This window comes from Gymnogyps californianus, unplaced genomic scaffold (assembly GCF_018139145.2).
Source record: "Gymnogyps californianus isolate 813 unplaced genomic scaffold, ASM1813914v2 HiC_scaffold_54, whole genome shotgun sequence".
Classification (NCBI taxonomy): Eukaryota; Metazoa; Chordata; class Aves; order Accipitriformes; family Cathartidae; genus Gymnogyps; species Gymnogyps californianus.
In genome coordinates, this window is record NW_026114444.1 from 174,906 (window position 1) to 189,696 (window position 14,791).

At 42.4% G+C, this 14,791-nt stretch overlaps 1 protein-coding gene across 1 annotated transcript in view; it reads right to left on the reverse strand.

The window, feature by feature from the left end:
• LOC127028985 (Golgi phosphoprotein 3-like) overlaps nucleotides 1–12,660 on the reverse strand; it is a 43,274-nt gene extending 30,614 nt beyond the window's left edge. The window contains exon 1 of the mRNA XM_050914666.1: nucleotides 12,390–12,660. Within this exon, the coding sequence (XP_050770623.1) occupies nucleotides 12,390–12,602 (213 nt within the window). The 5' untranslated portion in view covers nucleotides 12,603–12,660. The remainder of the gene's footprint in view (nucleotides 1–12,389) is intronic.
• Between the last annotated feature and the right edge of the window lie 2,131 nt (nucleotides 12,661–14,791).

The window sequence follows — 14,791 nt, forward strand, 5'->3', positions numbered from 1 at the left end:
TTTCTATAAAGCTCTGATTCAGCTATTCAAGTAACCTTAAAGAGACTGTAAACATATAAAGCACCCTAAACTCCAGTGAGAACCAATTAAAAGTCTTTTTACCAGCATAACTAAACATACTCATAAGAAGTTGGGGAAAAATGCAAACAATAGAAAATAATGATGGAAGAGGAGAAAAAAGAAAAGCTTCATTGCGACATTCATCGAAGACAGGTTGGAACGTCCAAAATTATTTGAACCCTCAAGGTAAAATTAGGCTGCTCTCACCACAGGTATCTTATTATATGAATTGATCCATTTTCACCTTCAGGGGATCAAAAAGATCTGTTCTTTTCTTTCCAATGCAGGTTATTGTAATTTTATCTACCTGAAGATGAGCGTAACCACAGCACAGAAGCTGCAGCTGACAGTGAATAAGTCTCAAACAAGAAAAGCTGACATGGTCAAATTATGCATGTGCTTTAATAACTTAGAGATTCTCTGTTACTTTCCAATATACATTCAATACACATATATTAATCTATAAGTCTAATAACTATAGATTTATTACCTCTAAGAAAATCTTATACTCCCAGACACTACAGTACTGCACAATGCCAGACAGATTAAAACACAAACCCAAATTCAGCTTCTGTGGCAGTATTCTCTGGCCAGACCCAAATCAATTTCCTTTGACAAGGAACTGCGTGGTCTTACCCCAACCCATTCATACGCAGCTGAAAATATAATGTTCAGGGTTAGGGTCTTGCTTAAATAATTCTTCATTAATAGTTTCAATCCCTTCTCTCCTCTATGGACCTATAAGACAAGAGAGAAGAACCAAAGCCTCCACAATTCTGGAATACAAGAACGACAGTAAGATGAGAACATGCTCAAAATTTTTTTCTCATGTTTAGGTTCTAAGACAACAAGCATCCCTGAAATGCAAAATTGATTTTTGGTTTTGACAGCAATAATATTCAATAAAATTTATTATTATCTAGAAGATTATAAAAATACAAACCCTCCATTTTTCTTATAGAATTGTTCTCACATCTACTGTCTGACGGATTTTGAATTTCACTGCTTCTCCGGACCAATCTGTTTTAAAACATATTTGGTGAAAGGCATGACCCAGCTTCACCTGACAGGAATGCATTCATAGAAGGCAGGTGCACGTGCACGTGTGTGTGTGTGCGTGCGTGCGTGTATAAATAAAATAACCCAAACTGAGAGATTCATTTTTCAGGTAGCTCTTAAATGGGTACAAAGGTATTTCAGATCCAATAAAAGAAATACAGTTCTATCTATCTATATAATTGCAAAAAATAAAAATGCTTTTCTGAAGACAAAATAATTTAAGGAGACATTCATCCCTCTATGCAGTCATCCCTAAAAAATAATAATAGAAAGACAAAAACAACATGCCCAGAATTTGTGAATGTTCAAAATATTCAAGACACCTGCTAGAGGAATACATTGGATTTTCTCACATGTCAAAAGGAAAAATATTCAAACTTCAAAGTCTGGATATTTCATTTGCAATTAAAATAAACTGGATTCCTCTTCATACTAGATTAAGGGTCTATGTCAACCTATACCTAGCTAGCTCTTTGCTGCAAATCTTACCTTTCAAGTAAACCATCACCTTCTCAACCCAGGTTGCAGGAACATCTAATGATACATCCTGACCTACAGAACTTTTGAAAATTAGTACCTGGTTTAAAAAAGAAAAGCAAGCCAGAGTGCAGAAATGTTTATTATTGGAATACTACAATGTGGGGACTTTGATGGCTGACTGCAGTCCCTCTTGATTTCCTCTTTTGATGCAATTTAAATCATTAACCATTTTACTGGAACATAAATTGTAGTCTAGTTATAAACATAAGGTAAATTAGCGAGGAAAATCTCTGAAGTGTTCTGACAGCCAAACGCTAGAAATACTTTAGGTAAGCAATCATACATATTCTACAAAGCGCAATATTGTTGACAAGAAACTTGTCAGGTATTTGATTAACCTGTCACTGCATTTAAGAATAAATAACAAACAGCAACTGCTGTCAACTACTGAAAGCACTGTATTGGGTTTGCGTGGCAAGGTTTTGGCAGTGGGGGGGGCTACAGGGGTGGCTTCTGTGAGAAGATGCCAGAAGCTTTCCCTATGTCCAACAGAGCCAATGCCAGCCGGCTCCAAGACAGATCCACTTCTGGCCAAGGCCAAGCCAATCAGCGACGGTGGTAGCGCCTCTGGGATAACAGATTTAAGAAGGGGGGAAAAAACCTGCACAACAGCAGCTGGGAGAGAGGAGTGAGAAGATGTGAGAGGAACAACTCTGCAGACACCAAGGTCAGGGAAGGAGGGGGAGGAGGTGCTCCAGGCGCTGGAGCAGAGATTCCCCTGCAGCCCGTGAGGAAGACCATGGTGAGGCAGGCTGTCCCCCTGCAGCCCATGGAGGTCCAAGGTGGAGCAGATATCCACCTGCAGCCCGGGGAGGACCCCACGCCGGAGCAGGGGGATGTGCCCGAAGGAAGCTGAGAGCCCGCGCTGGAGCAGGCTCCTGGCAGGACCTGTGACCCCATGGAGAGAGGAGCCCACGCTGAAGCAGGTTTGCTGGCAGGACTTGTGACCCCGCGGGGGACCCACGCTGGAGCAGTCTGTTCCTGAAGGACTGCACCCCGTGGATGGGACCCATGCTGGAGCAGTTCGTAAAGAACTGCAGCCCGTGGGAAGGACTCACGTTGGAGAAGTTCGTGGAGGACTGTCTCCCGTGGGAGGGACCCCACGCTGGAGCAGGGGAAGAGCGTGAGGAGGAAGGAGCAGCAGAGACAACGTGTGATGAACTGACCACAACCCCCATTCCTCATCCCCTTGCACCGCTTGGGGGGAGGAGGTAGAGAAGTTGGGAGTGAAGTTGAGCCCAGGAAGAAGGGAGGGGTGGGAGGAAGGTGTTTTAAGATTTGGTTTTATTTCTCATTATCCTGCTCTAATTTGACTAGCAATAAATTAAATTAATTTCCCCAAGTCGAGTCTGTTTTGCCCGTGACGGTAATTGGTGAGTGATCTCCCTGTCCTTATCTCGACCCACGAGCCTTTCGTTTTATTTTTCTCCCCTGTCCAGCTGAGGAGGGGGAGTGATAGAGCGGCTTTGGTGGGCACCTGGCGGCCAGTCAAGGTCAACCCACCACAAGCCAAATGCTATTGTCCAGCTTTTCAAGCATGTATACAGGCATACATTACAGAGACACATCTCTTCACTAAAATGAAGTTAATAAAAAACATAACTTTGCTGAAGAGGAGGCAACTAACACATTCACAATGCTGAATCCTTAAGAGACCCCTGAACAAATCAATACTTAAGAGTCTGACTGTTCATTTAGGAATGAAAAGACAAACTTAGAAGCCTAACTTTCACCATGATTAAGTGTATACATGTGCAGATCATGACTTCAAATATTTGTGTGGTTCTTGCAAAGACACCTTCCATCAGGGTCCAATCTCTATTCTCCATACTTAGTGCAAAATAAAAGATGTAGTTAATTTGTTCCATAACCTGCAAATTGATTTCTACACTACCAGCTATTTTCACTGAGCATAAAATCTGACATTTATTTGAAAGAAATGTTTAATTAGAACTGGTGCTTAAATCCTCCACATCAGATATTTCACTCAAAAAAAAAAAAAAAAAACCAAGGCCTCCCACAGCAGTAAGCAAATAGAGCAGGATCAGAAAAATAGCTCACATCCTGCCTAGATACAACAACCAGAAGCTTACAACACAAACCTTGCACACATTTAGTGTCTCCTAGTGGTGGGTTGACCCTGGCTGGCAGCTAAGTCCCACGCAACTGCTCCTCCAATCCCCCTCAGCAAGATGGAGGGAGAGAATAGGAAGAACAAAAGTGAAAAAAACAAAACAAAAAAACATGTGATGCAAAGACATTCACTCACCACCTCCCACACGCAGACCGATGCCCAGCCAGTCCCCAAGCAATGACCACCTACCAACTCCCCCCTCCCCTCCCTTTTTATTGCCGACCATGACACTATACAGCATATATCCCTTTGGTCAGTTGGGGTCAGCTGTCCTGGCTGTCCTTCCTCTCGGCTTCTTGCAAACCTTGAGCCTACTCACTGGGGGCAGGCAGAGTGAGAAACAGAGGCGGCCTTGACACTGTGCAAACACTGTTCAGCAACAGTTAAAACATGGGTGTGTTATCAACACTGTTTTGTGTTATTAACATTGTTTTGGTTTAAAAAATAATAATAATAAAAAAAAATCTAAAAATCTAAAACCTAGCACCATACTGGCTGCTATGAAGAAAATTAACTCTACCCCAGCCAGATCCAGTACACTCCTCTTAAAAAAAGTAAGAAAACCCAAATCTGGTATGTCCTTCTAATGCAGACAAAGCAGGTCTAATATTGGCTGACTAAAGAATAGGTGGAAGTTTCACTGACTTTGACTAACTAGGCCACATTAAAACTACAATTCCCTCCTCTGGGCTTATAAATATACTGTATCTGCCCCCAAATACAACAACTATCCCTCTCTCCTACCTTTTCTTCTACAGTTGTCACAATTTAAAACACTATGTAAAGCACTGTGTTATTTCAAACTGGGGAGCTGTACAATGTTTCATTTGAGGGATTTGCATCACATCATTAATGTGGATGGATTTCCAGAGTAATGTTTTGGGTGTTTTAAAAAAAAAAAAAAAAAAAAAAAGCATGTATAACAGATAGGAATTCCTCTCTGTCTAAACTTCCCCTAGTTTCCTTTCAGTTTGTTCTTTTGTGAACAGGTCTCTCACTGTATCCTGGTTTCGGCTGGGACAGAGTTAATTCTCTTCTTAGTAGCTGCTACAGTGCTGGGTTTTGGATTTAGGGTGAGAATGATGTTGATAACACGCTGATGGTTTAGTTGTTGCTAAGGAGCGCTTATCTCAAGCCAAGGACTTTCCAGTTTCCCATGCTCTGCCAGCAAGCAGGTGTGCAAGAAGCTGGGAGGGAGCATGGCCAGGACATGCTGGGGGAGGTGGGGAAGACTTGACATGCATAATAGTGGTCTGCACTCAGACTAACAGCTTAGTCATAGTACCACACATCTATGTGCTCCTACTCATCCAGGCTTACATACGATGCACTTAGAGGAAGAGAACAGTTGTGCACTATTTTATGTGTAACCTTGTAATTTTTACATCTGAAATGTGTATGTGAAATCATTCTGCAGTAACATTTTATGAATATTTCTGAAAGGAAAGAAAATAAATTACTGAAATTGATCTAAGACCTGTTTGCAAGCTGGGAAAAACCCAGTTAAAAGTGGCACATGATAAATTGACTATTATATTTTTCTTTCTTTACTAAAAGTTATGAGAAAACAGATTGAGAACGTTGTCTATGCAGAGGAAACTGAGCCACACATTTACTCCAGACTAGCTTCCCCTTCCCATCCTTCCAGTGGATGAAAAGCTGGACATGAGCCGGCAATTTGCACTCGCAGCCCAGAAAGCCAACCGTATCCTGGGCTGCATCAAAAGAAGCGTAACCAGCAGGTCAAGGGAGGAGATTCTGCCCCTCTACTCTGCTCTCATGAGACCCCAGCTGGTGTACTGCATCCAGCTCTGGGGTTCCCAGTACAAGAAAGACATGGGCCTGTTGGAGCAGGTCCAGAGGAGGCCATGAAGACGATCAGAGGGCTGGAACACCTCTCCTATGAAGAAAGGCTGAGAGAGTTTGGGTTGTTCAGCCTGGAGAAGAGAAGGCTCTGGGGAGACCTCATTGCTGCCTTTCAATATTTAAAGGGGGCTTCTAAGAAAGATGGGGACAGACTTTTTAGTAGGGCCTGTAGCAATAGGACAAGGGGTAATGGTTTTAGACTGAAAGAGGGAAGATTCAGACTAGATATAAGGAAGAAATTCTTTACTGTGAGGGTGGTGAAACACTGGCACAGGTTGCCCAGAGAGGTGGGAGATGCCCCATCCCTGGAAACATTCAAGGTCAGGTTGGACAGGGCTCTGAGCAACCTGATCTAGTGGAAGATGTCCCTGCCCATGGCAGGGGGGTTGGACTAGATGACCTTTAAAGGTCCCTTCCAACCCAAACCATTCTATGATTCCCCCAGTAATGCAGCACAGAAGTGAATATGTGCTGTAGTAATTATTTGCTCTTTGAGTAGGAAAGTCATTCTTGAATATACTGTCTGTAACACTTAGCCTGGTTAATTTAGCATTGCAAAGAAGGCCCATTACATGTAGCTTAACTAACTGAGATAATGCTGCAGTACTTGAACTACTTTAGTATCAAAGAACACCTGAAATAATACCACTTTTTCTTTAACGTAAAATGTTAGTTTTCAGTTCCATGATTACTTCTCTTCTAGTAATTAACAGCAATACTTTCTCAGATATACTTCATGCAAAATTTTTAATAAAAACAGCTTGCTACAGGAGAGGAAAAAAGAGTTACAGCTTTGTTTTTTAGGAGCGCTTAGAAAAACTGAGAAGTATCACTAGAAAGGCTTTAACAATGTTTTTGCCTTTGTCCTACACTAGACAGCTTGACATGAAAGAAGGGACTACACTATACTCGAAGTTATCCATGAATAAATAATATAGATTACAGATTAGCCATGCTGTAAGAGCAGGGATAACCACACTAGCTGCATGCAGAACCACGAAATATAAACACCATTTCAACACAGTCAACTTGTATCCAAAGTGCTGCTTCCAAATCAGCATGTTGTCCTCCAAAGAGCCCAAAAGCAGGATTTACTCAGCAGCACAGTAAAGAGGCACTTTACTGCATCTTGTAGCACACAGAATTTGGGTACTCCTCCCACACCTCCTATCTTCTGCTAGCCTGTAATTTATGTATGGACATGAAATAAAAAAAGGACCAAAAAGGTAGGCAACTATGAAAGAAAGAATTTTTCATCACAGACATTACATACTTTGTTGTTATTAGGCCCTGAACATTTTGCTCAGGGAAGTGGTTGAGTCACCATCCCTGGAGATATTTAAAAGATGCGTAGACGTGGCACTTAGGGACATGGTTTAGTGGTGGACTTGGCAGTGTTAGGTTTATGGTTGGACTTGATGATCTTAAGGGTCTTTTCCAACCTAAATGATTCTATGATTTGAGAAAAAGCACGCCTTTGTCAAGGTTTCAACACATTCATACATCGTTCTTCAACTGAAATGCGAATTCCCAGTAGATGCCTCTTCATGTTTCACTCATTTGTCTCAAATTTTCCAGCAAAATTTGGGAGCTTTTGAGTTGACATTCAGGCTGTTGCTGAAACTTTGGGGGGGGGGGGGAGGAAAAAAAAAAAAAAGAAAAAGATACTAAAAAGATACGAAGATGGCTTTTGAAAACTCAATCATTTGTTACACAGGCAAAAAATCCCAGACTTCTGCATGATAATAAGATTTGGCTTTGTGAAATTCATAAGATCAGGAAAAATGCAACCCATATTTTGAATGTTTTCAAAATTCCTATTTCACCTTTCAGAAAAATCTCTTTAGGATTAAAATGTAAAATTCAGTAACAAATCCAGCTACTCAGATTTGTAAGAAGAATAAAGAAACTACATTTTAGCACTAATCTGATCAACACAAAACAGCACATCTGAAGTAGGCAAACTAGCTCCCTAATAACTTATTTCAGTACAATGAAAAGTATCATAAGCTGGAGACCTTCACATGAACTATTTGGACAAAAAGCTATGCTGTAACACTAAATCTTCAGTAATAAATGAAGTTTCTGAAAGCCAAACATGAGTAGCAAAGGTCCAAGACAACTTCTGTACCTAACAATGTGATTTAACATTACTTCACTCTCACAAATGACATTTTAGTCTTCACCAATGAAAGTGTAAATAAAACCAGAAATATTTACTGTTGCAGCAGACTGCAGTACATGACGATTATTTCAGCATATTTTATGTGAGTTTTCTTTCAGCAAATAAGGAATTAGTTACAGATCAAATATGTATTTTAATCTTACTAAATATAATTATCTGAACTACAGAAGTAGGTGCTGTGTCTCTATAGCTGCTTCAATTTGTTTAGTTGTGGCACATTGTATAGAGGACAGGAGCAGCTGTGTGCATTGCTGTATTTTAATAGATTCCCAACTTGTACTGAGAGAGAACTCCAAAAAGGAAAAAAAAAACCAAACCAACCATAAAAACCCCTACATGTACAAAAAACTTAAATGGAGTGACAGTTATAGAGCACAGCCACCTAGCAACCTCTCAGTTTTCTATGGGACTGAGTTACAAGATGTCTGGAAGAGCTGTAATGAACAAACTGGCCTGTACTCATCTCTTAGCTGTCATTTTTAAATAAGCTAACTTAATATTTATCACTCCCTTCTTTTGGGAGTGATGACCTCAGATGCTTCAGTAGTTCTACAGAATAACCTCCCTTTTGCTGTGGCTTTGACCTATCCTACTGCAATACTATTTTTAACCTAATACAGCAAAGTATTTTATTTCAGTAAGTATTTTTTATTCCTATAGCAACAGGCTATTGCTTTATTCTAAATGGATGAACATGATTCCCTTTCCCAGTCATGTTTCTGAAGGGTTTCCAAATAAGTTGTAGGTGTTCTTGTGATGCTCCTTTTGTTCCAGTATATTACCTGCTCCTCCAAGGACACCGCATCTGTCATATTATGCAAGCATGTGCATATTTTAGCACATAGTCCTTAAAACCTATCTTGACCTTGGAATACAGAAATAGTTGTGTATACACAGAAGATACAAACAGAAGAGGAACCATTGGTGGAAAAAAGAGCAACCAGCCCACATACATAAACTACATTTTAATTAGGCCAAACAGGAAAGAAAAAGAAAAAGAAAAAAAAAAAAGGACCACGTCCAGGAAGCACGCACAAATGCAGTTAATTGTGTTCAAGCATTAAGAATGGGATTGAGGTGTGCTGTGTTTGTTTTAGGGCAGCTGGACATTCCCATCACTGAACCCATACTGCAGCAACAACCAGGCAACAACTCAAAAGTTTTACTGTGGTCGTTACAATCATTGCACTATCCTGAAAGCAGGATTCACATAAATATCTAACAATCTCCTAGAAACGCTAAACTCATCAATCCATCAATGTCTGAATCTTCCTGAAAAACTCTCTCCTATGAGTAAAGGTTCTGCCATCTACACTTAAAAATTATAAATGGTAGCTCCTTACATGTGAGGCTTTTTTTTTAATACAATTTACATAGTGTTAAGCCATATTCACAAGCGTTTAATATTAGAAATAACATTACGCAAAAAACCCCTCAAAGCTAAGTTATCAATGCAGTTATCAGTGACTTTTCTGAGAAAGAAGCTATTTTTGGGGAAACATGTTCTTAGGCCAATTCAGACTCCTTTATTTTATTTATTTATTTTAAACTCAACACTAAATTATTTTATTCTGTTGCAATAAAAAGGATGGATGTTATCAGCTTTAAATTTACTGGCTTTCAATTGAGCTTATAGCTCACATATCTGCCTTTGCCTTTCCCTTACACTTCGTGTAGTTTCACAATTATACTTTACAGACCCTATATTGCTTTTCTCTGCTTGCTGTCATGACAAAATCTCACACAAATGTCACGGGAAATCAATTCTATTGGAAGTAAAAACTTTATAAAAAGCATTTCCAGATGCAAAAAGTACCTAAGTTTTGCTTACTTATCATTAGAACAATAGAGAACAACAACAACAACAAAATAATCTTTGAAAATGAATCTACAGTTTTATTTTCAGTTTTAAAAGGGGAAAAACTGTGGAGACAAAGTGGTTTACATAGTGTAAGAGAGAAGGGTACAAGCAGACACAAAACCAAAATACAAACCCTAGTGATTCATTTCTAACAAAGCTCAGACACGGTGTATGCTGCAGTTTGTGCACATAAGCCCCCTACCCTAGAGATGACATTATCATTCTTTTTGTCTGACATCTCAACTGCAAAATCTCAAGGGAGTCATGAATATCTGTGCCACTGTAATCACTTAGTTCCTTTTTCCATACAAAGAAATATTAGATTATCTGCAGTGTTTACCACTGCTGCACTTAGCAAAGTTAGATGATTTACAATTTTGATGCATTTTTAGGCCCAACGTTAATTATTAACTTTTGATATACTAGGAATACTTGCACCATATATTCTTTCTAGGCAGACAGAACATTCCCTGCCTTGAAATCTTTACAGCCTAATGCCCACAAATTCAGAAGATTTAGCACACAATCATGGGGGAAAAAAAGGGCTGAAAGATCACCCAGTCTATCCCACCTTCCTCAGTGCAAGACCTCCTAGGCAATCCTGCCAGATATCTGTCTTGTCATGCCTAACTTACTTTCCTGCAACTATTCAGGTACGTAGAAAGAGAAATGCGCATACGCACAAGTCTTCAGATTCAACAGGTGGAAGAATACAACACTGAATATCTACTGACTTTATTAGGATTCCATGGCAAGGTCCATCTGAAAAAAAATGGGATTACAAGAATATGGCCCAAAATACGCAATCTGAGAAAGAAATAAAATATGTTATTGTGGCAGTGTCTTGGTTTCGGCTAGGATAGAGTTAATTTTCTTCCCAGTAGCTGGTATAGTGCAGTGTTTTGGATTTAGTAGGAAAATAATGTTGATAGCAACAACTGAAAACATCAGTGTGTTAAATAGTGTTTATCCTAAGTCAAGGATTTTTCAGCTTCTCATGCCCAGCCAGCAAGAAGGCTGGAGGGGCACAAGAAGCTGGGAGGGGACACCGCCAGGACAGCTGACCCAAACTGGCCAAAGGGCTGTTCCATACCATGGAACCTCATGCCCAGTATATAAACTGGGGGGAGTTGGCCGGGAGGGGCGGATCGCTGCTCGGGCATCGGTCAGCGGGTGGTGAGCAATTGCCTTGTGCATCACTGGTTTTGTATAGTCTAATTCTTTTAGTATTATTATTGTCATATCATTATTATCATCATCATCATTATTTTTCCTTCCTTTCTGTCCTATTAAACTGTCTTTATCTCAACCCACGAGGTTTTTTTTTTTTCGATTCTCTCCCCCATCCCACTGGGTGGGGGGAGTGAGCGAGCGGCTGCGTGGTGCTTAGTTGCCAGCTGGAGTTAAACCACGACAGGCAGGTATATATACAGATATACCCACACGCGTTAAAAAACAAATGTTAACTAGGAAAACCACTCTTTAATCTATTCATTATCAACCAGCAAATTTATTTTAGATGCAACGTACAGTCAAAGAACATATAACTGAGCGGCTTTCCCCCCTCCATTATTCTGTGCTCATGAACACGCACGGTTTTAAGAGACTTCCACCCAAATCAATGAACTGGCTTCATTAGTTTAATTATCACAAAAAAAAAAAAAAAAGCAGGTTGCTTAATTAAATTCATATTATAACGCATGTCTAAAATAAAGGCATGTCTAAAATAAAGGCATATTATGCTTCACCATACATCACATCAAACTAAACTGACAGGACTGACTTTCTGCAGTGTGCATGCTTTTTATATTGATTACCTCTTTCAAATGAAAGAAAAAATCCAGCACACTGGTAGAAGTATACCTTCCTCAATGACTGTTATTCACAGTATCATGACACCCAATTAAACTATAAATTCAGTAAAAACACAGAATTACATAATAACACCATTTCCTCATTTTGACACACTTCTCATTATTCAAGGCCCATTTCTGTCAAACGTGTCTCCCCGAAGTTTAAGACATTTTTAACATGCGTTAGTCTGCAGTCTTATTAAAAAGGGCTGCTAAGCATCCTAAAGCACCTGAGAACCCCATAAGTACCATATAGTTGTGTCTGACAAAATACATAGGAGTAGACAAGTCTCCCATGTTAGAGCTACGGGTAAGTATGAGTATAAATATCACCGGTCTAACCAAGGCCTCCAAGTCAACCACCAATGTGGTCAGAGGCTCCAGGTCCCCGTCTTCCCCCAAGCCCTACGCTGCCTTCCTTGAGATGCTACAAATATTAGAGCCTCTCTGCAAACCCTGCATCCAAAGGGCGATCCGAAATCTCTGCCAGGTTCCCTTTTGCCCAACATCCAAGCACCTTCCCCACCTCCTCCAAAATCCCGAGCCTGTTCCAGCATGCGCCCCTACCCCTAGCAACATCACAGTCCCCGTCCCCAGCAACGCCTCTGCCCCAAACCCACAGCAACGCTCACCCAGCAGCGTCCTTGCCCCCATCCCACCCGCACCCTAGCGCCATTTAGGCTCCCCTTCCCCATCAACGACCTCCATAAGCCCCCGAATAACCGGTGTCCCCTCAGGCACCCTCTCCCCAGGGCCCCCAGCACCACTGGGACTCCTCAGCCACCCTCTGCCCAACGCCCCTCACCTCGGCCCGCCCCAGCCCCGCCGCACCTCACGGTCCTTGAGACCTAGGAGCAGCACCTCTTCCATGAGGGTGAGCCGCGTTTCCTTGGAGTCGCCCTTCTCGTCATCGCCGGGCTCATCCCGGCGGCCTTCATCCTCCGGGCCGCCCCCCGCCCCCCGCTCCTTGTCGGCGGCGGCACTGCGGGAGGCCTCAGTCCGGCGCTGCACCAGGCCGGAGCTGCGCTGGGTCAGGGAAGTCATGGCTGAAGGCGGCGGGAGGGCAAAGGCCCGCCACGGGGAGAGGGGCTTGGCGACAGCTCGGGAGGGGGAGGAGGAGAAGGGACGGGAGCCGCTCCTGCCTCCGTCCTATCCGCACCGGGGCAGCGGCCGGCCGGGGGGAGTCATGGGGAGCGGGGCCCGGCCGCGGCAGGGGAGGTAGAGGCAGTGGCGGTAGGAGCCGGCGTCCCCCCCCTGCGGCGGCCGAGCTGGCGGAGGTGGCTTCTCCTCCAATATGGCGGCACGGGCTGATGTCAGCGGAGGATGTGGCAGCGGCAGGCGGGGGGGACGACCGGAAAGGGCCGCGGGCAGGAGGAGCCCCCCGCGGGGCAGGAGGTGGGGATGGGGTGCCCCGGGGACGCAACCCCCTCAGCCTCAGGGAGTGCGGGCGGTGCCGGTTGTTGTTGATTGTTACTAACCGTTATCCGGGGCTGTGGAGGGCGGTTAATCCAACGCTCCGGGCGGGGCGGAGGGGAGGAGGGCCGGCTGGCTGGTGCCCGCCGTGGCGTAACCCAGGGGCTGGGTAGTACACTCTCTTAAATTATTATTCTTTTCTTAAAAAGTACCTTATTTACAACCTTAAGTCTGCTTGATTTCATTTTTAGCCACAAGACCTTGTCTGATTGGTAGTGCAGCCCCCCAGGAATATATCTTCATATATATATATACTCATCGACTAAGCTCAGGTGAGCACATGGAGCTCTCAACAGTCTTGACTTTAAACCGAGTAAATGGAGTCCCTCGGCTCTGCTGTCAATGAGGCATCTTTTCAAACCTTTAGTCCTTTTGAGCGTGGCACGCCAAAAACTCAAAACTACTTATCAAGGCTAAATCCCATATATGTTTCCAGGTAGCATATTTTATTAAAGAATAAAGGTGCTTAAGATGCAAGGATGGCCTATACTTTTTAGTCCACAATTATGATATTGCATTTGGCCATATTGATATATATATTTTAAAAATAATATATATAATATGTATCTAAGATGTAAATAAAATATTTATATAAATATATTAAAATATATATATATTTAGGTGCACCTTGTTTACCAAGAGCTCCAAGTCACTTTGTAATTCACTCCATTATTTCCCACACCCCCAATTCTTGCATAATCTGCTAATGTGACTTAGTGATAATTCAGTATAGCTTCTTCAAGATCATTGATAAAAAAGAATAGCAGACGGACAAAACTGATCCCCAGAGGATCTGAATCACTCACACAAGTGTTTGCCGATTGTTCCTCTTCTGTGTTTTGAGGCCTGCCTCACAGTCCACTTACTGTGTGATGTTCTGATTTTTTTATCTTTCTAGTTTTTTTAATTAAAATGTTTTGCTGTACCAGGTCAAATGCCAAACCAAAGCTTAAGGATATAACATCACTGTTGTTACTTTTATCAAATAAGCATTTGCATGAAGAAGAGATACCACAATAGCATTACAAGAGCTGTTTTCTGGAAATGTCTTTTCTGAGGAGTAATTATACTCAAATCTTTATTAATTTAGTCCTATATGAGCCACTCGGATATTTTGCTGAGGATTACAATCAAGATGACAGGCATGTAATTAACCTGGTGTCATGGTTTAACCCCAGCCAGCAACTAAGCACCACACAGCCGCTTGCTCACTCCCCCCACCCAGTGGGGTGGGGGAGAGAATCAGAAGGGTAAAAGTGAGAAAACTCATGGGTTGAGATAAGGACAGTTTAATAGGGAAAGCAAAAGCCGCGCATGCAAGCAAAGCAAAACAAGGAATTCATTCACCACTTCCCATGGGCAGGCAGGTGTTCAGCCATCTCCAGGAAAGCAGGGCTCCATCATGCCTAATGGTTACTTGGGAAGACAAACGCCATCACTCCGAACATTTCTCCCCCCCCCCTTCTTCCCCCAGCTTTCTATGCTGAGCATGACGTCCTATGGTCTGGAATATCCCTTTGGGCAGTTGGGGTCAGCTGTCCCGGCTGTGTCCCCTCCCAGCTCCTTGCCCACCCCCAGCCTCCTCGCTGGTGGGGTGGGGTGAGGAGCAGCAAAGGCCTTGACTCTGTGTAAGCACAGCTCAGCAATAACTAAAACATCTCTGTGTTATCAACACTGTTTCCAGCACAAATCCAAAACCTAGCCCCATACTAGCTACTGTGAAGAAAATTAACTCTGTCCCAGCAAAACCAGCACACCTG